This window comes from Pelmatolapia mariae, linkage group LG22, assembly GCF_036321145.2.
Source record: "Pelmatolapia mariae isolate MD_Pm_ZW linkage group LG22, Pm_UMD_F_2, whole genome shotgun sequence".
In the NCBI taxonomy this organism is placed as follows: domain Eukaryota; kingdom Metazoa; phylum Chordata; class Actinopteri; order Cichliformes; family Cichlidae; genus Pelmatolapia; species Pelmatolapia mariae.
In genome coordinates, this window is record NC_086245.2 from 9,424,437 (window position 1) to 9,449,178 (window position 24,742).

Below are 24,742 nucleotides of genomic sequence, written 5' to 3' on the forward strand. Positions count from 1 at the left end.
GAAAACATTTGCTCTGGACTGCTTTTATTAATACTTAATTACTTACGTAGTAAGATACTAATGCATACCAAGAGCTCAGCTAGTTTATTAGTTTAGCTAGGACCGCAGCTAATGGGATTTATTTTACAGCAGCATCTAGCAGCATTTTTGGATATCACAATAATAACATAGTGTTTGTAATGTTTCTGCAAAGAGCAACACCTTAAATTACAAAGAAAGGGCAAGTCCATCCATATTTGGATGCACCCGCACTTTGACTGATTGCGTTTCACTGATGACCGAGGGCTCCATTCAGATTTTAGTCTAGCAGTCAGGTGGTGGAAGTAAAGCCATTATTGGAGAATCAGCCTCAGCATAGAGCTGAGAAGGACGGAAGTAGCTCTCTTTAGACTCAAGCTTCTCAGATTTTGCAATAAGCCTCAGTGTGATGTTTGGAAACAAAGACTGGATGTGACACTTTCTTCCAATCACGACGGCGACACGACTTTTATACATAGAGTATTTATTCCAAAAATTAAATATGACAAATAAAAAGGCTCAACTTAGGACCAGGATCAGGTGAGTGTTAAGACAAACTTTAAAAGTTCTTGAACATACAGTTGTACTTATTAATATAAATCAGGCAAAAAAAAAGAAAAAAAAAAAAGAAAACAAACAACATTTTCAAACTCAAATATTTTTTTTTTTTTTCTTCAAGAATGATATGCAGCCAACCTTCAGAGGCATCTAAAGATTCATTTATTTTGTGGGGAATCCCTTAACATGGGAGACGGGCACTCGTGGAGAAACAAAAGCTCTTTGTCCAAGTCTGTAAACGTCTGAACTTCACATTCGAAAACAAAATGAAGTTTTCAGACAGACACGCAAACACGGAGAAAAAGGAAGGCCGGCCAAACCGATTGCACAGAAATTTTACAGCTGCTTCATTATTGCTGTCCATTTAAGAACGAACACACAAAACTCAAAACGCCAACCGAGAACAACATGCAGTACGCATCACAGAAATAAATAAATATGCTACATCATGTCTACACTGAGATATTCGTTACCTATGAGTCGTGAGTGCTCCCCACCCAACCCCCCGCCCAAGTTATGATTTGTATTACTGAAAAATGTTTGGTTTTAGGTTGTGCTTGAGTGCCCGTCCAATAAACCAATCCCTGCAGGCCTTTTGGTCCTGTCAGCTCAAAACGGATAAATTCTGCATATTTTTGTGTTCTTGGCATACATGTCAGAGGTATCCACACACACACACATATTACAGTATTTGCAGGTATTAATATATACTTATTAATGTAGACTCTGGGCTCAGCGCACTTTTTGAACATTTTTTTTTTCCAGCACCATCAGAAAAAGGCACAGTCTGTAACGGACAGGAAACAACCCCCCAAAAATAAAACCTCCTCTCATTAATATGCAAAAGAAAAGAAGTTTAGTATATGAATATGAATAAAAATCAAACAATGTCCTAAAGCTTCTCAGATGAGCTTTTGAGATGATAACACAGAGTGAGGAGGGCTGAGGATTCATCTGATCGCTCTATGACAACACAAACCTCGATCACATACGTAAACCTAAATTTGGAAAGTTATTGCAGACCTCTATGTTATTAGTTATTAGGCTTCTGCTTCAAATAGGACTTTGTTAGAAAAATAAGCAATACATGCATTTCATTATTAAGTTTAAATATAATTTTTTTTTTCTTTAAAAGGGGAAAGAAAAGGCATCTGAAGTCCCGTGGCATCACTAGTGGAGAAGGGGGTTCCTGTAATAAGGCTGTCTAAAGGTCAACTTACAGAGACGAGCAGAGCACCAGCAAACAATGTTAAATATGCCCGCCATTACTTTTGCTATTGTTCAAGTAAAAAACAAACAAACCAAAAAAACAAAACAAAACAAATGCTGGTAATGTCCGACATTAAGAAACAGCCTCAGCCAAACATTTAAAGAAACCTAACGAGCACTTCTCTCCCCCGTGAATTTCTGTTAAGTGCAGTAAAATATCCTTTTCGCTTTGTGTATAAATATACAGTATTTATGTGTATCTGCTGAAATATTAAATAAAACTCTTCTTATAGCAGCTGATTCTGGTGACACGTGGCAAGGAGAGCGTCAGCACTCACCCTGACCAGGCACATGGGTTTGGTCCAAGGGATGAAACCTGAAGGCTTCATTTGTGTTAAAGTAAACTGAAGGTTTGAGATGAGCAACAGCCCGCGTGGGGCTGGGTGTCCAACAATAGCAGCAGTGCAGAGATGTCAATGAAGGACTAAAGGTAGAAAATAAACGAATAAAGATGTCAACATCACCACCTGCAAATCCAAATAGAGAGGAAAAATCCCCCAGAAAAAACCTGTCGTAAAGATAACTCTGCTTGTGAGAAAAGTGTCGTCTTGGCACTCAAACTGCAACGATTAGTCGATTATTCGGGACGAATTTATATCAACTTGTCAGATACTGGTTTTTGTTGTCATCATTTCTTCTTCTTTTAAATAAACAAAGCTCTTTCCATAAATTTTTCATGTTTGGCTAGCTCAAAATAGATGGGATGCACCAGATAAATACTGGCCCTGCATCAGTGATTATAGCTGCTGAGATCAGTCAGCAGGGCCAATAGGAGCTGATGCGTTGTGCATCTTTATTTAATTTCATTATATTTCAAGGAAGACGCGTTACCGTTCTTCATCATACATGATAATGAACCATACATATTTAGATTTTAGACTCTTGGTCCAACAAAAGAAATTTGATGCATCGCCCTCAGAGTTTACAGACTTCTGATTTTTTTTTTTTTTTTTTTTTTTTTTTAAAACATGCAAATGACTGAAAATAAGGCCTTTGTAGCTGCACTAATCCAAATTTGTTTGTGAAAACAAATGAGACATAAACCAGCAATAAAAAGCTGAATTTCAAAGGCTGGGACAGCGAATCCTTCTCAAACACAAAATTTATAATCTCGTTTGAGATTGTTAAATACATTTATCAAAAAAGGGAAAAAATAAATAAGAATCAAAGCTGCTGCCTTGAGTTTGATCATTTCATCATTGGGAAAACCAGGTTGGTGAACAGTGACTGTATTTTTGATGTTTTTAGCCGATGTAACAAATAAACCAAATTAAATGCATTTAGAGGTCTGGAACCAGGAGACCAAAAAGCACCATTTAGAAAACAACATGACCAAGGAGAGCGGTCAAGTATAATTACTGTTCAAATCATCTATGTGCCGGAAAAAAAAAGATTAGCTGTAAAAATCATGAAAACATTTTTTTCTGGTTAACATGATGAGTCTGTAGGACCTCAAACATTTTTCATATTCAGATCTGTGATTTAGAAAAACAAAAAAACAAAAAAAAACAAAACAAAAAACTGCAGCAAACATTAGCAATCACACGTGGCTGGCGGTAGGATCATCTACAATCCAGTGTGCTGTGTGTGTTGTTAACAAATTGTCTGTTTTGAGGCACCCAAACCGTTTCAAAAAGACCTTCCATCTTACCAGTTGTTCAATTTCTAAACAAATCAGGCACTTTAACAAAACAAACCTCCTCAAACACAATCAGACCTCACCACGACCGAGCCTCACGTCTGAGGCATCAGTCCTACAAGGTCACCAGAATGTCAAATACTGCACATTCCTGATTCTATCTTCATTGTCACTTCCCAGATCTCATTAAGAACAACACAAATACTCATGAAAACACACCTGCTCTCTCCATTTTAACACGTTATTGCACTGAAGGAGTTCTTCACAACTGAATCGGTCAGTTTTTCCTCTCTTTAAAAGTAAAAACTGGGAAAAGTCCAAAGGTTTGTGGTCATCTACACACTATTGCTGTAAATTATTCTTAATTTAAGTTAAAAAGGAAAAAGAAAAATCATAAATAGTCAGACAAACAAGAACAAAGTCCATTTCATGGCCATGACTTTGAATCTTATAGTTCTGTTTATGCACCTCGCCTCACAATAAGGCGACAAACGACAATGTCTCAAAACAGCTGTACGTGGCTTTGCTTAGAAAAATGAAGATTTCATTCAGTGGCTGTGTTGGTAGAGTGCAAAGTTATGCTGCTTACTGTCTGGCTGACAGACTGAGGAACCACACAGAACTGGCTTAAAGGGAGACAGAAGAGAAGCCACTAAGGCAGCCCGCCCATTTACAAAAAAGGTGCCAAAGCTAACATGCTGCCACGTCGATCACACATTTGCTCAGAGAAACAACACAGACAGGCTCTAGAAAGCCAAAGAACAAACATAAACATTAGGCTCAACATGAGGTTACAAAGCAGGTCAGGTCCTCTGTGATTCTACCACCAACGCACCAAAAATAATATATATATTTTTTGATTACTGGCTGCTCCACCATTCTTTAAAACCCCAAATAATCCCATAAAAATAAAACTGAGTGTCTGTAAAATGCGGAAAGCGAGGACATGGCTCACGAGGAGAATGAGATGGAGGTCCGGAGCAGACAAACTATTGGCTGGTTTCAGATTACATAACATGGCTGGACTCCTCTACGACGTTCCTACACGGCCGCCGTCGTTGTTTGGCTTCAGCAAAGCTGCGCCAGCACAGAGTCGCTCCGGATCAGGAGGAAGTCGGGCACTAAGACTGGCTGAGTAACTGGGAGGTGGAGTGAAATGGAGGGGGTGTTTAGGCGAAGTACATGGTCCTCAGTGTGTCGTGGTGGATCTGAACAGCCTTGGCCAGAGCCTGGGGGTCCCTGCCGTTACTCTGCCCTGAGACATGGCTGCCCTCCGCACTATGACACACACACAAAAAAAGTTATTAAAAAAAACATTAAGTACAAGGAAGACAAAAGGTATACAGAGATACCTGAAATGGTTAGCCCCCAGAAAAACTATGGTACTATGGACAACTAATTATTTAACCCTCACTGATGCGGTTTAACCACCATATTGGAAGACAGATCCTGTAGTTGTATTAAAAGTCATATTATTGGCCTACATCAAGCAAAGAAAACTACTACAGATATAACGACAAAACATTAATGCTAATTTGGATTGACTGAAACTATTAAGGTGTGCTATCATCAACGCTAAAGGTGATCATATGAAACCGTTGTTTTCGAAGGGTACAGGCAATATTAGTCATTAGAAGTTAAAGTCCTCTGGGGTTTCATGAAAAACACAAATACAAACATTAAAATATTCGGGCCCCACCTGTCATGCTCTTTGTCGACCAGGTGGTAGCGAGCGCGGAAGGCTACAAGGTGAGCATAGTAGGCAGGTGCTGGGATGGACACGGAGCGTGTGCAGCGGACGTAGGTGTGGCACAACTGGTAAGTTAGGAGCTGGAAATCATCAGCGGTGAAACAGTTGTCATCCCACAGTACGTGGTAGTGAGAAGGACGACTGGTACCCTGGAGGGAGGAAAGCGGAGTTAATCGCACCCAGGAGAGAAAGCAGCTCCAGCGAGAGGCAGCAAACAACGAGCGGCTAAAATTAGGTGATGCTGGTAGGCCTGTGTGTTTGACAGTAACAGGGTTCCCTTCTCCAACAGCTGCTGAGGTGTCAGTAACGCAGTAGAGTGAGAGGTGTAGTTCTTAGGGAAATGCTTCAAACATGAACATGAGTGAAAGAGGCAGATTCCAGGTTTAACTGACAGGTGGCAGAAAGGGAAATTAATTCTGTTAATTAACGAGTAATGATTGATCAACACGTCACAAGCTAAATAATAGAATTTTTTTTTTTTTTTTTTTTTAACAAATGAGAGCTGTGCTCTAAGATTGCCTTAAAATGAAGCTGAAACAAAGTCACCTGAAAGTTTGTGTCTGTCCTTGAAATCTTACCTGGATTCCAGCGTGACTGCAGAGGTAAAAGTCAAACTCGTATGGGTGGGTGATGTCTGTGTCCACTGTGGTGCCGGCAGGAATGTTTCCACTTCGTCCCACCTTACAAGAAGAAACAACGTAACAATATACAAGTTGAAAATAACTTGAGGCTATTTATTACAAAAGCAAGTCTTTCTCAAATATGCATTGACTGGTGTCTAATTACATCTTTTAAAGATCCCAAATCCATTTCAAAACTACATATGATCAATTTGTAAATTTAGAATCTATCTCTCTCTCTCTCTCATTATGCACTCCTCCTCCCTCACACCTCCACCTCATCCTCCTCACCTCAAGCCTGATCTCCTGAACTGAAGTCAGGGCTCTAATAATCAAAAACGTGCATAAACATTCCTATTTATTCCCAGTATTATCGCAATTACTTATTGCCAGCAGATTAAACATGCAACCCTCCTGTCTCCAGACACCTTACAGTGATTTGGCTAAACACCATCAACTGGTTACACACTATACCTTTAACTTAAAGTTACAGGCTGTTTTTCCATCCAGCTTTCCATTAACCATTACAGACCATTGTTTCCAGATTTTAACCACAATATACAAAAACAGTAAGTTTCTAATATGACTAACTAATTAACTCCTCCAGTTGTAGTTTATTTCTCACCCGCTCAGTGCGATCTGCGCAGAACAGGCGTGTGTGATGGCGTTTCTGCACGACGATGTAGGTTATCCCGGGTTGGTATTCCTTCTCGAGACTGATGCATGCCTCCCTAATAGCCAGCAGCTCATAGTACAGCACCTAAACACAAAATAATACAGTACACATTCAAAAAGTAGATTTTAGAAAATCTTATTACAATCTGAGTGGGGAAAAATTACTTATTCTTCGTATCTGATGTGCACATTACCTGTTACTAATTATTAGTTACATGTTCATGGTATAACAAATAAACAGCATTTCTTTGGTGTTATTTACCAAAATAATAAACAACTTCGTGTATAAGTTAAACTGGTGTTTATATGGTGCCTGAAAGAGTTTCCACCCATAGGAAAACTAACAATAAGTCTTAAACAATATTTTTTTAAATTACCTGTCTGAACTGGCCCTCTGACACTCCATCCCTGTAGAAAATGATCCTTGTTGGCTTGTAGCGGGTCGACTTGTAGAACTGGATTAAGAGCTCTCTCACCATAGAGGCCAAATCCTGGATGACCTCCTGTCTAGGCCTCTGGACCCGCACTGTAGCACAGTACCTGCAGGGGTGGGCATCCATACTGCCTACCACCTATAGGAGGAGTGTAGACAATTGCAAAAAACATACAAAAAACAAAAAACAAAACAAAACCCTGTCATCATTTTGTGAAAAATTCAAAAGTAATACTTTAACCTAGCCAATTAAATAGTGTCAACAGTGCAAATAATCTCCAACAACATTTCTATTTATGGGGATCTGATACATTTAGGCCTGTTTTGTGACTCATCACTGCAAACAGAACAAGTTCTCAAACCACTATTAACAACAACAACAAAAAAAAAGAAAAAAAAAAAAGAAGAAGAAGCAAAAATAAGAAAAGTGCTGTCATTGCAAAATGGACATTTAACAATTAATTGCTTTTTAAAAAGGTCCCCACAGTCAGCTAACTGTAGTCACAGTTTGTCCTCACAAATCTTAAATCTTGTAAGAGGAACTAACACTCTGAGCCTGTGAAATAGTCTTTAGTGCTCTGTATTCAAGTACAGGAATTTTAAAATAAATCCAAAGATCTACCGAGAGTCAATGTTAAGAATAAAAAATAGGAATAATATCAGCTTGCTTAATAGAATGTGTTAATATCCTGGCTGCAGCCTTTTGTACAGCCTGGAGGTATAAAAGATTTATCCAAGCCGGTAATCAGGGCATTACAGTAATCCAAGCACGATGACACCAATACATGAATAATTTTCTCCAGTTCAGCTAAGGAGGGAATGTGTTGCAATTTAAAAGTGTTTCTTAAATGAAAGAAACCGGAACGGGAAAAAGATGTTTCCTGACGAGACGACTTACCGCTGCAATAGATGGCTTCTTTCCATCTCCTGCAGGAGGATGAGTGACATCAGCCCCAAGGAAGATGATAGGTTGCTGAAACACAGTGGGTCTGGAAGTAAGAGAAAAGAAAAAAAATTATCTACCAACCAATGTGTCATGAAATGACACAGATCACACGATTTTTGGTAAACAAACCTCAAGGAGAAAAACGGAGGAGAAAAAGCCCCAACTGTTTCATAGTTTTAAACTTTGAAACAAATAAACAATGTAAATCATTTATTTTACAGCTTTTTCTAGCTCATGTCATAAGCACTTCAGTGAGAATGTGTTTATGACAAAAAAACAAACCCATGAAAGTCTGTTAATTTCAGTTTGAAGTCTTGTGAGCTTACCGCTGATGTGGAACCAGAATGTTGTTGATGCCTCCCAGTTTGACATTGATCTTGAGGCAGAGGTTAGAGAGTGTCTGAGGGGATGTTTTTACTACGTTCTTCACCTGCACGCATTGGGTGGCCATGCCGAGGAGGGTGTCACCCACCCGCTTCACCTCAGCTGTGGGTAATCAGAAATATTAGTTATCCTTTTACTCTATGCAGGCATGCTTGATAATCATACGTCAGACATATAAAGCCATTTTCTGTTTCGATAAGAGTTTAACTTCAAAAAAAAAAAAAAGAAGAAATTATTGTTAAACAACACTTGGTTTAGAAATTAAAAGATCTTTGTACCATAGACTGGTGTTTTGCCAGGTAGGATCACGATGATGAGCTGTAGTCCAGCGTAGGTGTTCTTCAGGTGTCTAAACATGGGCTCCACGCTGTCAGCTCCCTGGGCATATTTACAGAAACAGGGCTGGCCTTGGATAGGCATCCCAGCATCCTTTGAGATTTTCCGCAGCTGGTCAGTGAAGCTCCTGAAAGAAGAAGAAGGGGGGAAAAAAAAGAAAAGAAATTAAAGTTTAATGAGCAGTATGGTTCTGAAGATTAACAATCTGTACTTAACTTATACCTCCATAAAACAAATCAAATGCCTTAAATAACCAATGAAACTTTGTTTCAGTTTACTTTTTGAAACTACAACAAATTGTTACTAAATTAACACACTTATAAAGCAAGTCTAACATATGTATATCTACTAAGTGCCATTTCACAGTTTAACCACTTTGTAAATAAATAACCAAACCAAACTCACTTGAGGATCTCCTCTCTGCACTGCCTCTGGGTGGCAAAGCAGGCGATAGCCCACATCTTGATCTCCACTCCAGTGTGAAACTGCTTCCCTCTCATGTCCCAAACCCCGTGACTGGGTGTGGCCACTGTGCGGTTCTGCAACGACAGTGTAGGGTTGATCTGCTGGGGCTGGCAGTCACACAAACAAATATAATACATGGACAATGACAATGTATGGATTCATAAGACGTAAGCAGCTAGTGGGAGCTCAGCTGGTTTTCTTAATCGGCTGAGTGACTGATTGGCTCATTATTTAGTAATATTTTTGCTGCTTTTGTTCTTGCTTTCGTCATGCACATGCAAAGGGAAAAAAATAAATTTTATGATTGACATGCAAAACAGAGCCACTAAAAATAAATCAACATTGTCTGTGTAGATGATCTCCCAAAACAGCATTCATGAGTTAAGGTGTAATTAAACAGAAATCACAAACATGTTCAGAAAGATGAGAAAATGTTAGCTGAATTAGTTTGTAGTCGAACAGTGGAAGCAAATTAAAGAAAGATGATTTCTCCTCCCAGGGTTTTCTCCACAGGAAAACTAGCTAATGGGCCACTGATGATCAGTTTAATTAAATTCATTTACTTTTGTGTTGCACATCTCCAGCTGCTAGCATCTCCTCCTCTTCACACAACTTTGGTGAAAATACATCATTTCCACCTTCAAGAGCCACAGATTTCGTGGATATTTTGCAAAGTATTGTGCTTTGTTAAGGATGGATGATAACTTTTTTTTTTAACATCATGTAAACATTTAGAGTTGTCTTATTGTGGATGATGTGATATGGCATAGCTGTTCTGAAGTGAAATTCACCTGCTTTATAAATGTTTTTCATGTAATAATTCTGACTACGCAGCACACTGACCTTTGAGAGGGAGTTGCATAACCGCGCATTTTTAAATCATAAGAACAAATCTTTTTAACATGAAAAAATATACACAATTTGCAAAAAACAATCACTAACACCTTCACATATATGAAATCTCATGGCTGAAATACATGTTGGGGAACGCTTTCTGTCAGTCAGCTCCTTTCTTCATCCTCAATTTGGGCTTATTTAACTTGAAAGTAGCACAAAGATGTGCTAAAGGGGGCAATTTTGCTTCATTTCTGGTTTTGCTGCTTCTGTGTTGGACTCTGCGTGGATAGGGTTCAAACAGCTCATCCCAAGTGCAGCAAAAGGAAACCAGGTGAAGCAGAGGCTAACAGGTGCCACACCTGGAATCAGTGGAATCAGGACAATCCCAGGATGCGACTTGGTTTTCTCAAAGCAACGGCAAGGACTTTTTTTGGATGAAAAAATGTGCACCTTATCTCTGCTGATATTTCCTGGTGCAAATTTGCCTCATTACACATACTTTCTGCAACTGCGCTGAAGGAAAACTGTGCTTCTAGTTTGTTGCAAATACACCATAAGACCAAACTGTTTTGGTTGTGTCGTTTTGTTGGAGGAAATCCTGTTGTCTGCAACACACACTTGAGACATGTAGAAAGACACACACACATGCGTATGAAGCGTGATTTAAAGGGGAAGGTACCATAAAGGGTTCAGAGCTCACCCTGCCACCATACTGCAGCATGGGGGCTGGCAGGACGCGACCCGTCACCTGAGCCATCTCATCTCGCACACGGAACTGAAACTCCTGGACAAACGGGTCGGCATCATAGTTTGCACTCCGCACCTAAGAAGGGGACAAAAGTCTATTTATTCAAAGATACAAAAAAACTAAATCTCCCATGCTGCATTACTTTTGGCCTACAGGACACTCACCAGCCTGCTAATCTCCTCTTGTCTGTCTGGTGCAGAGCGGGCTGTGGCTTTGATCATGGTTGACGTTTGGTTGTCCGTTAGCTTTTTAATACAGCGCTGTCCTGCTACAATGTTGCACACCTGAAAGTAAAAACAAAAGTGTGGAAGCGGTTAATCAGCTGCATTTCTCAGGAAGGTATTGAACCCAAACGAGTCACTGACAAAATGGAAATTACAGTAGACCGACTGCAGTGAAGTTACATATCTCACATTTATATTTTTTCTGTGAAATTTTAATCAACTTGTAAAGCTATATTTTAAATTTTCATGCATTTGACAAGCCAAATAACTACTCAAAAGAACCTGTTTCTAAACTTCCATTAGTTGAAGAGAAAACAAACAGCCCACAGCAGGAGAATCACAAGATGGATATAATGGTAAGAACAACAATATATATATTAAAAAAAAAAAACCCCACCTAATTAATCCTGTATTTGGGAAATTCTTTCAGTTAAAATTATATTGTCCTGACTTATTACAAGTTTTGAGAGTTTTAAGTTTTCCTGTATGATCTTAATCGTCATCAAGAAACCGTTCTCAAACCAGGGTAGTTTACACAAAAGAGAAGGCCCAATGCTGCTTAACACTATCCATCCTTCTCATAGGAGACAGTAGAGCTTAGTGAAGCTGTGGCTGGAGCCACATAGTTTCATAGACCAAACTTATTCAAGGATTCTGGTATTATAATACTAAAGGCTTGAAACGTTAAACATGAAGGTAGGCTACCCAAGATAAGGTAGGTTAATTTTTTTTAATATGACCTACCTATTGAGTAGTAACATGCAAACTGAGCCCAGGTTCAATTAATCAAAACAAGTAGGCCAGATGACAATAGGTGTGAAGACATGGCAGTGTGCTGCTCTGAATGTTAAAAATAATGGGTCAGTGCTATTTAAACAAACAAACAAAAAAAAACCCCCAAAAAACAAACAAACAAAAAACACTAACGTAGTGTGTTTCTTGTTATGAATCCAACACCATCATTGTGAGCTTACTGGCCAAACAGTCGACCCTATGACCCTAGATGAGAAAAAAAGCTCATTTTCTAAAACCTTTATTTAACCAGGAAGTGAAACTTGAGATTAACAATCTGTGTTCACAGGGTGTCCTCATCCAACAGAGGCAGCATTAACCTAACATTCTTAGATGCCAATTTCATGGAAACTCCATAGATGGGCCCTTCCAGGTTTAAACCTCGCAGTCCCAAGAATTCATGTCACAAAATTCATTTAGACCTCAGGAATCAACGTGTGTCGACTGTCTTTTGTAGAGCGAGAAATGCACATTGTTCGAAAACCCAGTAGCAAATAACCTCTAATGATTTAAAATCCAGAGACTGTTCTTTTAGGGTTTTAGGGCAAACTCCTACGATCGACATCAGTTCTTACCTCTAGAGGCAAGTAGGTGTGTTTCTGTTCCTGTCCCACCTGCAGACAAGGCAGGTGGGGATATTTCAGCTGCAGATTGTACTTCTCTCTGAAGTACTGAGCCACTGTGCGCTCGACTGTTTGACCGTTCTCAAGCTGCAATGGAAATCTGAGGATTTGAAAGTAACAAGAATGTGTTATTGTAAGCCAGCAACAGCTTTGAGTGCGAGTTAACATCTACTGGGGGAGCAATATGGAAACGTACGTCTGGAGGCTGGCAGGGCGCCGTGTTACATTGCAGACTCTGTACTTCCTACGCATGGTTCCACAGTGTGTCACTTCCACTTTAAGACCTGTGAAGATGGTAAATGATAAGCAGTTAGCTCCCCCCCCAAGGGTGGAACAACTGAGACCTCAATTACATACACGATCTGATCTTAAATTATCTGCAGCAATAAACGAAATGTTATTACTGTGACACTGTGATAAAAAACAAGCAGAGGCTGTCACTCCTCTGTGACGTACCTTTGATCTCTTTGGTGAACTTGACCCTGTGGGAGTCTGTGAGAGGGCGTGGCTGCTCGTCAATGTTGTGAATGTCCAGAACCTCACACATGAACTGAATGACTGGCTGGGCTTTGTAGAAAGCTGTGGCTGACACTGAAATAACACAAGATGAGTTAGGACAGTCAAAATGGTAGGCCAGAAAGATTCATTTTCAGTCACATATAACCAAAAGTTACTTTTGGGAAAATCTAATTGTTGCAACTTTGACCAGTGCCACAACAACAAATCAGATCAATATAAGAATGGTGAAACCTTATGTAGACAGCCAAGACATGCCGAGTTGGTTTAGAGGCTTTGATTAAGACAAAAAGGGAAATCTGAATTTGATTATAAGTCATTAAACAACTGGACACCAAGATCTGTAGCAAATTCTGGATTTTGTTGCGACAAAACAGTAACAAATACTGAAATGTCTGCTTTTCCCAAAATTTCATAATGACATTAAAAGTTAGTTTTGTGCTTTTACTATCGTGCCAAGAAAAGAATTATAATACGTAAGTTAATGTGCATACACTCAGAAGACCTTTCCAAATGTAATGAAATGTAACACAAAACATCCAAAGCTTACCCATTAACATGAAGAATTAAACTAGAAGAATTAAAATCAAACTGAAGTTTTACAGGAATTTGCAAACCTGCTTATAAGTCAAACAGGTCTAGAGACCAGTCAGTGTGCCCTTTCAACGTGGCAGGGATCACTGACTGGTTATGGCTAGGTGGCTAAGGGGAAGGCAGAATTAATTTCCTGACTGGCGAGTGGTTGCTGGCAGTCTCCGAAATCATTTGCAGAGAGAGTACAGCAGCAAAAACTTTGTGATGGCTTTGGTTGCTAGCAGATTGCTGTGGTCGCCCACCGGATGCATGAAGACACCAATTTGCTTGCCAACACTCACGAACTACCCACACTGTGATAAATTCCAGAAAGTGTGACGGAAACTGAAAACTGAGAACGTTTGCCATCAAAGCAATAGTCATACCTTTTGAAATAATTCAGCAATAAGATACAACTTTTACTCTGAAGGCAAACATTCTTAGCCTCTGTCACATTATGAGGTTCCACTACTGCACTGCAGTGAAACTTCCAAACGCGTTGGTCCATAAATTGCATCCTCCATGCAAACTATGGGCAACCGCAGCAATCTGCTGGTGACCAAAGTAATCATAAAGCAACTAGTTTCATCTAGTGATTGTCTGCACCCTTTAGCGCCCACTCACAACCAGTCAGGAATCATATTTTCTTTGAGTAACTGCTTGGCAGTCATTCCCCAGCCTGCTAATCTGTCTCCAAGTCTGTGTGAGAAGCAGACAGCTGAAAAAACTCAGAAAAAAGAAAAATGGTAAAACTTGTAAAAATTTTAAGACCTTTACTTTTGTACAGATTAACTAGTAGTAGTTAAGTTTAGTGCACACATAGTAACGATCATGTCATCCTAATCTGGGCAAGAAAGCAAATGCGTATTCACTACATGCATTCCTTTTAAATGTTCCTGCTTTCACCATCCTTACCATCAATATTTAGCATCATCTTCCACATGGCTGGCCGTACAGACTGATGGAAGCCGAACCAAACTTCTCTTCCTCCACCTAGTGGATGGTCATAGTCCTTTGGGGAGGAGAAGAAGGACCTTCCAACAGGGGTGTACCTGGTGACGATGTAGAGGACACGCAGAGGTAAGCAGGGAACAGAAATTACACTTACTGTGATAGGAAGCGACATTCCCTGTGGAGTTCACTGGGTACAGCAAAACAAGCCATGAGTTTCACGTCTCAAACCACAGGAGGCTCAGAGGGTTTGTGTTCATGTTACTAAAAGTTATTTTGGTTAATGGATTCACCAAATGACACATCCCAAGGTAGATTACATAAAAAGATGCTTTTAATCCATCTCTGCATGCCGAATTCAAATCCCAGTGGGGTCATCTACTAATCTAAAAATACATCTACCTGAGGTATTGTAGATGAAATGCAATACATGAAATGTGCAACTCTGTTGTGGTTGAAATGCTGCATAATAAATTAAGGGAGATTTATATCTCCAGGATGCGGGCATCTTTGGATCATATTTCCTGACTTGAGAATTAACTAACAAAGATACTCACATGTTTAATTCAGATTACATTATTTAGCCTTTACAGTTTTTAATCACTTAAATGTAAAATGCAACAGAGTAATGGCAAACAAGAAGCAAAGACATTCTGACAGAAATAGGACACATGAACGAAATCTATGATGAAATTATGCAATAAGATGGCAAATGAACAGCCCTAAGAGCCAATCAGCAAGGACAACGGGAAAAAAATGCAAGTACATTGTTAGGACATGAGTACACAGCTGAGCTTCACAGCAGTTTCAGCTGTGAGGTTGCAGGTAAATCTACTTGTTTTCATAAGAGCTTGGTAAGTGTACTTCTTCTTCTTATTGTATTCAGAATGTAATTTAGCATTTCATTTGCTCAAGTGCTTTGGTGGAATTAACCAAAGATGGTGAGGACAGCATGATGGATTAAGCAATTTATGATGCTATAACATTATATATGTAAACTGCAGAATAGCTTAGAGATAATCTGCTGGATTTTTAAACCTGACCATCCTTCAGAAATTAAATAGAACAATTCAGACAAAGGCTTCAACTTAATATCCAGGAAGAGTCTCCAAAAAGTTTCCAATTGAAGACACTTGCTAAACAGTAGACATCAATGCCAGTTATTTTGAAATAACATTAAGTAATTCGAACAAATGTTTCATATAATTTCCAGTTGTTCAGTTTAGAAAGGTGTTCATCAGCAAAACAAACCTTCGCACATGTGCAAGACAAGAAACTCACTTCATGGAGGGCAGATGCCGAAGGACAACATCCACAGCATGAACAGGGTTAGTGCTCAGAGGTTTATCCAGGTCCAGTGGCCCTGGTGCTCCACGTCCTGTCAAGACTTCATGTAGCATGTGCCAGCTGACTAATGACACAAATTTAATTGTGACTTTAAAAGGTCGGTCCTTCCCACCTTCACCTGGCAGGGTGACATCCAGATCAACCTGTTTAAGGAAAGAAAAAAAAAGACACAGGGGTTATACTTAATCAGTGGTACCAAGTGTGGAGTTCTCATTTCTCGATTAAAAGACAAACGACTTCTAGGACTCTACAAAATATGACTTATTTGTGATGATCAAACTTTTTGCCCTTAATTTGTGTGTGTGAATAAAAACTTTATCTGTACAATCATGTCACAGTGGAGCACTTTATGAATTTCATCAAAAGTGGGCCTAAGCATAACAGTGAACATGATGTGCTTATTCGACAACATTAAATCCAATAGCAGGCTAAAACCAATCAGATAACATCTGAGTCAAGCGTCATATTTAACTGACATCGCTTTATGCAAGCAAGTTTCAATTTGACTTCTTTTCCGTGCTTTCTCTGCACATCTCTTTGGTGGGAGGGGCCAAGACTTAAGTGGAGGTGAACAAGATTAGAAATGAAGAGGGGAATTTATTTCTAAACTGTTAAACAGTTTTATACTTTGATATAACCCCATGTCCAGGGTAAAAGATTGCTGGAGTTAACTAAACCTAAACTTGTGTATTTAAAACTAGCTCAAATTTAACCCTTTCATCAAAGTGGTCACATTTGTGTACACTGCCTACTTTGATGCTGGGAGTACAATTTATTTGCATTCCAATTTCTGTAATTCCAATTTGTTACATTTTGCGCCTGATAATGCCTACATTAATTAATAAATTAATAAATAAAAGTCTCAAGCTCACATCAATAAAAGTGAAAACTGAACTAAAACTCTGGTTACCAAAATAAGAACCACCTGAGCAGGTGAGTTTTAGACATACAAATGCGTACTGACAAGTTCAACTCTCGGGCATTAGAAATCAATATCATAGATAAGAAGCTGCTGACAGGTGCAACCTAAACAAACCAACACCACACAGAGGATCTAGTTTCTTACCCCACCAGTGGCGACAGGAAGTGGGCTCACAGTGTAGAGGCTCTTCTTCCCATCATAAACTGGCAGCCGGTCACCAAAGATGGTCACCTTAAAATGCTGCACCATGGAGTCCACTACCTCCCTGGAAATGATCACACTGCAGCGTCACTACTAATGGATGCATAAAAGTATAGGTGTAAAATGCAAAGGAAAAGTAAATAGTGTCCTGTTAGTTCTTCTGTAAAAATCTACACAGACAGCAATGTTAAATATGAGCCAAATTACCAAATAAGTTTGGGGATTTTCCCTTACCTATTGACCCGCCGCGGGCATTTATCAGGCTTAATGTCCACCTCATACAGGTAGACATCAATCTTGGGGATTTCCACCTGAAAACAGTTGGCCAGAAGCTTGATGGATTTTCCAAGGGTGCCATAGCCCGGTCGCCGTGGCAATGTGAACAGCGCTTGGGCTTCAACGGCTCCTAAAGCAGTGACAATAAAATTATAATTATTGTTTTATTCCAAAATTAAAGTAGCCAAGATGCCACGACCTTGGACAGTTAATACAATGAATCATTACAAGACAACTGAGCTAAAACCATCAAGATGCCATTTCAATGTGACAGCGGTGTCTGTCCAAAAGAGACACACCCTTCCTTTGCAGTAATCCCCAAGTCACTCCCAAGCTGCAGGATTACTTTAGTCTACATTTATCTATATTTGTTTATTTTGTTAATTATATTTTCAGCAGAAAAAGCTCAAAGGAATGGAAACAGTTTTATGGATATGTTAAACAACAGAGCAGAGTTTTAACTTTTACTCACTACTATTTACTGTAAATCTAATCTCACTTCTCAATTTTTGCTCTTATACACAAATGTATTCAGTGTACAGTAAATTCATACAGCACTTATTCTTTGTACGAAAGCACATAATCTATGTTGCATTCACACCTACGGCTAGTGTGGAATCACCGATTACCCAAATGTGCATGTCTTTAGACTGTGGGAGGATGCTGGAGTACACCGAGGGGGAGGAAAGGCCCCCACCTACCAGGAGGTTCAAAACAACCTTCCTTCTTGCTATGAGGCAACAGTGCCAACCACTGCACCACAGTACCACCGAGTGTAGAGCACCCTTACAGAGAGAAACGCAAACTGAAGGAAGGAAGTGGTTAATAAGGAGGAAAAGTGCAGACGGTGTAAGCCGGTTCTGATGGTCAGGGATGTTAAGCATTGCCTCATTTTAAACCGACAAAACTGAAAGACACAGACGAACACTGCGATTCCCACATCAATCTGATAATGACCGTAGGAAAGGTTACAGAGTTGGGTGACATTTTAAAATAAAGACCGGCTTGGCGGTCACAGATTTCTTCTGACTGACATGGCCTTTGCCAGACAGGAGAAGTAGGCGAGTGACACACCACGCTTATTTGACATCAATTTTCATAAATACCAAACTGGAAAATACACATTGAAAAGAAAATGAAAATGACATCACACAACCACACAATTTCCACGAAAGTGACTCAGAGGATCCGCATGACAACGTTTGCACATACATACATACACAGCTGAAGCTGTAAAGGCACCGAGACTTTGAGCACTTGGGTTGCTGCTGAAATGAAAGTGTGAAACAGAGAAAAGAAAAGAAATTCTACAACAGTGATGAAGTGATGACTATGGCTATGAAATCAGTGCAACTGAGAAACTGGGGGTTGAAAAAGTTAAACTGTTTCAGGTTCTGAACTCTCATCTGGATCTGAATGTGTCATAAGGAGGGATTATTGACTAAAACAATACACTTTCTGCATGATGGCTCCCCCCAGGTTGTTTTATTCCCTTGTGCCATTCCCATGGTGACGGCACCCATGCTGCCATAATTCTCCATGGTAACTACAACCGTGCTGACAGGAGGGGGGAAGAGCAGGCCAACATGGATTTACCTTATTTATCCCTGAGCTGCAATGAAAAAAAAGAAAAAAAAAAAAAAAAAAAAAAAGGTTCTTCCTGAGAGATATGATAGCTCAGGCAGGTAACAGGGTGCCCATTATTAAAATAAAAAATTAGATCTATGTAAGAGCTCTCAGTATAGCAAAACTAAAAGATCAAAAATGTCAAAATCATGTATTCTATTTAAGCTTTTATAAAAACACTAGTTGGGTATATGTCTATTCAACACAAGGACAAGGATTATTACACTTAACTAAAACTAGATGTGAAAAATTAAAAACAAAACAAAACAAAAAAAAAACAAAACAAAACAAGGGGGGCGCTGAATTTAAATACATGCTGTTAAAAAAAAAAAAAAAAAAAAAAAAATTTGAATGCAATTTCTTTTAGTCTTCAGTGAGTAAATGACCTGGGTTTTTCCTGCTTTTAAATAAATTTCCAGCATCAAAGAGGTTTTTCATCTTTGACTAAAGAAAATCACAATTACGAAATATTTTAAGATCCCCCCTCCCCCCCACAAGTGTGGTTTAATCAACTGAAATTCTAGTTCAGCTAAAGGCAAAAAATAAAAATAATAATCATAATTAAACTTCTATTCAGATATCGGACTCTTCTATCGCTTTCCATGGTTTTTATATGTAGTTTATTGGACTAATAAGTTCTTACATGCAGTCGCCTCTCCAAAAAGCTCCATTCTGAGTTAGGAATTACCCAGAAACTTTCAGCCCAACAAGCTTCGCAGTATGGATTTTGTAACAGAAATGCTAACATTTAGCTCCATGAGTATTTGGACAATGTCACAATCTTTGTAATTGTTGCCCCTTTGATTTTGAAGCGCACTGTGATGGTATAAACTAACAACATATCATTAATGTACAGCTTTAATTTAAGGGGTTAAATAAAAGCATCTTTAGGAATTAATTATCTTAATACAGTCCCTCATTTTCAGAAACTTGAAAGTAATTAGACAATTGACTGACAAGTTTTATGTTTTGTTCCCTTGCATCTCTGAAAAATTAAGGCAAATAAGAGATCTGGAGTTGATTTCAAGTGTTGAACTGAAATGTCCATTACTGGCACTTCCAGAGGACAGGCAGCAGCTACTGCACCAGTAATGTCCCAAAAAGACAAAGGTTCACTTTAGCCTGAGCAACAATGGAGAGATTAATAACCACTTATCAGGCTGCTTCAATGTACAAATGCACCACACAACCAGCAGCCACCCACGCATGGCTGTAGTTAACCCACACATTTTAAAAGAACTCCACTGATGAGATAGTGTACAGCCAGCACAGCACCAACACTGGAAGCTAAAAGTTTTAAAGTGCATCCTGGAATAATAAAGCAAGTGTTGGTTTAATCTCCTCAACTTTATAGGACACAAGTGTTTAAATAGTTGTGGTGTGAATATAATCTGCTTAATTAAGCAGGCAAAGTATGATCATCAAGTAGAATTTAATAGGGAAAGCTGAGTCAATCCTCACGTGCAGAAAAAAAATCTGAAGATGAACTCTTTTTAATGTCTCATTCTCAAGTTAATAAATAGGTATGAATTGTTCAAACATCTTATTACCATCACACTCAACATCACAGCTCCCATGAGGGGAAAACTGAAAGCTGGATTACTGCAGGATAACTTCAGCCTCAGTTTTTATTGTTACAAATACATTGACATGGTTACCAGCTCTGCAAATATAACCCTGGACCAGAGCAGATTATGTTAAAGATTAGAGATCAGTGTGTGACAAATTACCACCTACTGGCCAATCAATTCTATGAAAAGTAGCATCACCATTAAGACCTCTTCTGAGGGAATGCAAGGGAGTCTAACATTTCTTTATAGAGCATCCAAAGTTTGTCATTTTCCTGATGAGCCTTGGTAAGAAATACATTCTCTGAAGCAACATTATTCTGTGATTTTCATGCTAGCTGCAAACAATGAAAATTTTATTATTCTAAAACCCTTAATATACACGCTCCCAAGAGAAGCAGATGAAAGACTAGGACTTAACAGTATTGCAAACTTTTAAACAGAAATTCAATGCCATATGAATAATTCTGTCTTAAAAATGGAGCTGCGACACTCAAATCTGTTGACAAAAGATCTTGCCAGTTTTTCCTTAAATACACTTCAATTAGACCAATACAGTAGCACTTTTTCAGACTAAAGTGAATTTCATGTTGCCATGCTTCTGTTTGCATAGCCAAATCCCTATGCAGAGTGAAGGATTTGGGATACGCAACCTATAAAGACGTGCATGCATGCAGTCAGTCATGCAGTTGATATTCACCTTTGTGTGATCATTTATCTTGACTGCTTATGTTTGGTTAAGCAAAGTCAAAACAAAGATCCTGGGTATAATAAAATTTGCATTGTATTGCAGAGCCTTGATTACTGAAGGAAATAAACAGATACTTCCTGTGTTTAACTTATTAAAAAAAACAAACAAAAACAAACTTTCCAGAATGAAGTCTAAACAGTATATGAGAGAACCACAATAAGTTCACTTCCAAAATATCTGTGTACTGCATTACAAAAATAAATAAATAAATAAATAAATAGAAAAATTATAAACTGAAGCTGAGCTGGGGTTGTGCCGCTTACAGCTTAAGGTGCTGTGATAAAGTCAATGACATTTATCTGTCTTTGAGACTCCAATGAACCACTCCATTAACTGCAAATAGGTTCACAATGGTTCCAGGTTTTCTCTGTTTTAAGAGCACATCAACGACTCACCCAGGAGGTCACAGATCCCAGAACAACAAAAACAACAACAACAACAACCACCACCACCCACAACAACAGACTGGGCAAAAATGGCATCCATGGGAGAGTTCCAAGAAAAGAACCACTGCTGAGCTCGTCTTACATTTACCACCCTTTACTACCATTGCCGCTTCAGGACTTGGATGACTTGCTATAATTGAATTCTGAATCCATTAATTCTGCTCTAAGAAAATGCTGAAGGAGAATGTGCAAAGTACACCAGCAAATCCAACTCTGAATGACTCTACAAAACAAAAAAACAAAAAAAACAAACAAAAAACACCACAAACATGAAGGTTTTGGAGTGACCTTAAAGTCAAAGTTCGTGCCTAAATCTGATCGAGATGCACTGGCATGAACTTAAAAACAGGCGTTCATTCTTAGCCTTGCAATCATGAGTTAAAACAACTCTGTAAAGAAGAATGAGTCAAATTTTGAAAGAGTCATTGCCAGTTATGGAAAATACATGATCGCAGTTCTCACTGCCAAGGGTGGCACAGCCCGTTACTCTGTGTTGAGGACAATTACTTTTTCCACACAGGCAGGCTTGGATAGTTTTCCTTTAATAAATTAAATAATTTCAAACCTGCAATTTATCTTTACTCGGGTTCTCTTAATTTAATATCAGAATTTGTTTGATGAGTTGAAACACCCAAACCTGAAAACATGACCAAAAAAAAAAAAAAAAAGAAATCATTAAGGGAACAAATACTTTTTCACAGCAGTGTATTTACAATGGTGCCCTGGCAAAAGAGAAAAAAGTAGTGCCGGTATATCTGAAAACAGACACACACACACACACACACACACACACACACACACACACACAAAATGAAGTGAAAAAGTTTGTTAAAACTTTTTTCAGGCTTTAAAAAGGCCCAAATCTGAAACGGGTAAAGAGGATGGAGAAAGTATGGGTCAGCTTCAATGAACCAGTCAACATCTATACCTCCTCCTTCCCAGTCCACCACTGGACTTTTCCCAACACAATCATTAACACAGAAACTGCTACCCCTGGCAAAAAGTAAATTGATTTATGTCCCTCCATGCCTATCTGATTCATAATTAACAAAGACAGCAGTTAACTAAACATTATTCAGTAGGCTGAGTAACTATGGCAGCAGTGTAGGTGGGTGGATGGATGGATGGCATATAGCCCCCCTCCCTCGCAGTCTTCAAGCACACCTGGTGGCATCACCACCTGCTTTTGACAACCTACACAGTCAAAAAAGAAACCCGTGAGACTGGTTTGGGGGCAAACACGCAAATACTAAGGGGCTAAGTTTGCCTTTAAGGGTTTGATAATACAACATTTTTCGGGCTTAGGCAACAGCAACTCCTTGGTTATGCTTGGGGTTCAAACCCAGTCTAAGAAAAACTGGTAGAAAACCACGAGGTCAAATGTCTCCCTTGTGCAAGGCGCTCAACTGACCGGTAATCTCTGGGAACTGACATCACTGAGCTTTTTTCTGTATGATAACCTTTTTTAAAAAACCCGTATGACACCAAATTGATTAAAGGAAAACTCCTAATTCAAAAACCTGTAATGTTAAATGTATGAGAAGTACCACATACGGGCTCAAAATAACTCGGCAGCACCTGAACACCACATTAGCACATTTAGGCACGGTGGTTAGTTAGTCCGGGATCCCACCTGTTGTTCCGATTTCCATTCATGGGGGTGTCTGTCCGGATGAACCGGCACTTTATGATCAATAATCCTCGTAGATTAAAACGTTCAGTGTGGTTCCGCTGGCCCCGCACGCATCAGCCAAGCTCCGCCGTTCGTGATATCTTCTCCCCGGCTTCGTTCGGTGAAGTCGAACCGGGCCGCTTCGCTGTCCCGTCGGTTAGAAGTCTTCTTCTTGTCTCCCCACTACACCTGACCTACATAAACTGGCAGATTAAAGTTGAATGAAATGTCTTAACTCCGGACTTTGGCGTTGTAACTGAAATAAGAGCAGAATTATTATCAGTGTTAAGCTTTTTTTTAAGACACGAAGTTGGTGAAATGTCTACGGTAGCGTTAGCAGCTGTGTGTAAGCTAACGACGTTAGTTAGCTTTAGCCAGCGACAACTAACAGCTAAATGGCAACCCGAGATTGACATTAATATTTACCTGCTCGACTGCTGAGTTTACTGTCACGTCTGTTTAACGTGACAATCCCGATTTCAACTTTTTGAAACAAATATAAGAGGCTCTCTACCTCGGCGTCCTCCTCAGCGTCGGCGATAAACCGGTCTGAAATCTGCTCTTACGCCGCCCTCTGTCATACTTAAGGGAAAGCTAACGGGTACGAGACATAGCAACTTCCGGGATATTCTTTCAAAACAAAAGCTTCTTCAAGTCTTCTTCTTCCTCCTCTTCCTATTGGTATTATGTGTTACAAACATTGGGACTCATTCTTTAAAAAAAAACACAACACACAGACACAGGCTAAAATTCATGAAACTCGTGTTACAGAAACTTACACGAGTAATATACGTAAAACACTCAGTTTAAAACTTTTCAAAATTACTTCTCAAAAAACTGCTGAGTCCAGAAGGTCTGCGTATTGCGTTAACCAACTGAGGGTGAACTAGCGTCAGGCTGCACGTTCACATAATGCTTATACCACATGATGGTGCAGTGAGTCAGTCTTAACTTTATTTAATCAGGTAGTCATTAAGAACACATTCTTTTCAACAGTGTTGCCCAAAAGACCTGTATTATTGCCAGTTTTGATGTGTATAATATTGACTAGCTGAGACATATTTAAGGAAGGCACAAAAGGCACAGGTGCAGGGAATTAGAGACAGGAAGAAGTGACAGCTTTTCAACAGTGTGTAGTTGTTGGTTCTTTTGAGAAAGTGGTGCTAACTGAAAAGCTATATCAGAACTTAAACACAAAGTAACATTTTTTTCTGTATTGTACCTTGAATAGCATTTTCATTTTCTGCAATTTTCTGCTTCTAATCCACTATATATCACATCTTACTATCCTTTATTGAACATTTGATCCACCACATAGATTGTAGGGCATAGCTAGTGCATGTTAACAATATGATTAGCACCTTCAAATTAAGTTTCAAATATCACTAGTGTTCAAAGAGAAACTTTTAGTTTTCTTTTGTTCTTCATCTGCTAAAATGGTATATTTTAGAAAAAGACAAGATGAAAAGATGCCTCTCCTCTCTAAAGACATACCATCAGTTTGCTAAGTTGCACCTAAACAAAGCACAAGCCCTATGGAACAACCTCATACCAACTATTAAGCATGGTGGTGGAA

The 24,742-nt window shown here is 39.1% G+C and overlaps 1 protein-coding gene across 3 annotated transcripts; it reads right to left on the reverse strand.

Moving 5' to 3' along the window:
• Positions 1-521: 521 nt before the first annotated feature.
• ago3b (argonaute RISC catalytic component 3b) lies at positions 522-23,726 on the reverse strand. Of its 3 annotated transcripts, none has more exons than XM_065470506.1 (20): positions 23,593-23,726; positions 23,128-23,369; positions 17,062-17,233; positions 16,771-16,891; positions 15,639-15,847; positions 14,322-14,458; positions 12,774-12,908; positions 12,514-12,601; positions 12,270-12,417; positions 10,843-10,962; positions 10,610-10,753; positions 9,034-9,167; positions 8,571-8,755; positions 8,235-8,394; positions 7,861-7,951; positions 6,907-7,101; positions 6,480-6,614; positions 5,813-5,914; positions 5,184-5,383; positions 522-4,762 (listed from the first exon to the last, which is right to left on the reverse strand). In XM_065470506.1, the coding sequence occupies exons 2-20, from the start codon at positions 23,144-23,146 to the stop codon at positions 4,654-4,656; spliced, it is 2,604 nt and encodes an 867-aa protein (XP_065326578.1). In that variant the 5' UTR covers positions 23,147-23,369; positions 23,593-23,726; the 3' UTR covers positions 522-4,653. The 3 variants fall into 3 exon arrangements, with proteins under 3 accessions (XP_065326578.1, XP_065326579.1, XP_065326577.1); XM_065470507.1 differs by having other exon boundaries at positions 10,631-10,753; positions 23,128-23,422; XM_065470505.1 differs by having other exon boundaries at positions 23,128-23,422.
• Between the last annotated feature and the right edge of the window lie 1,016 nt (positions 23,727-24,742).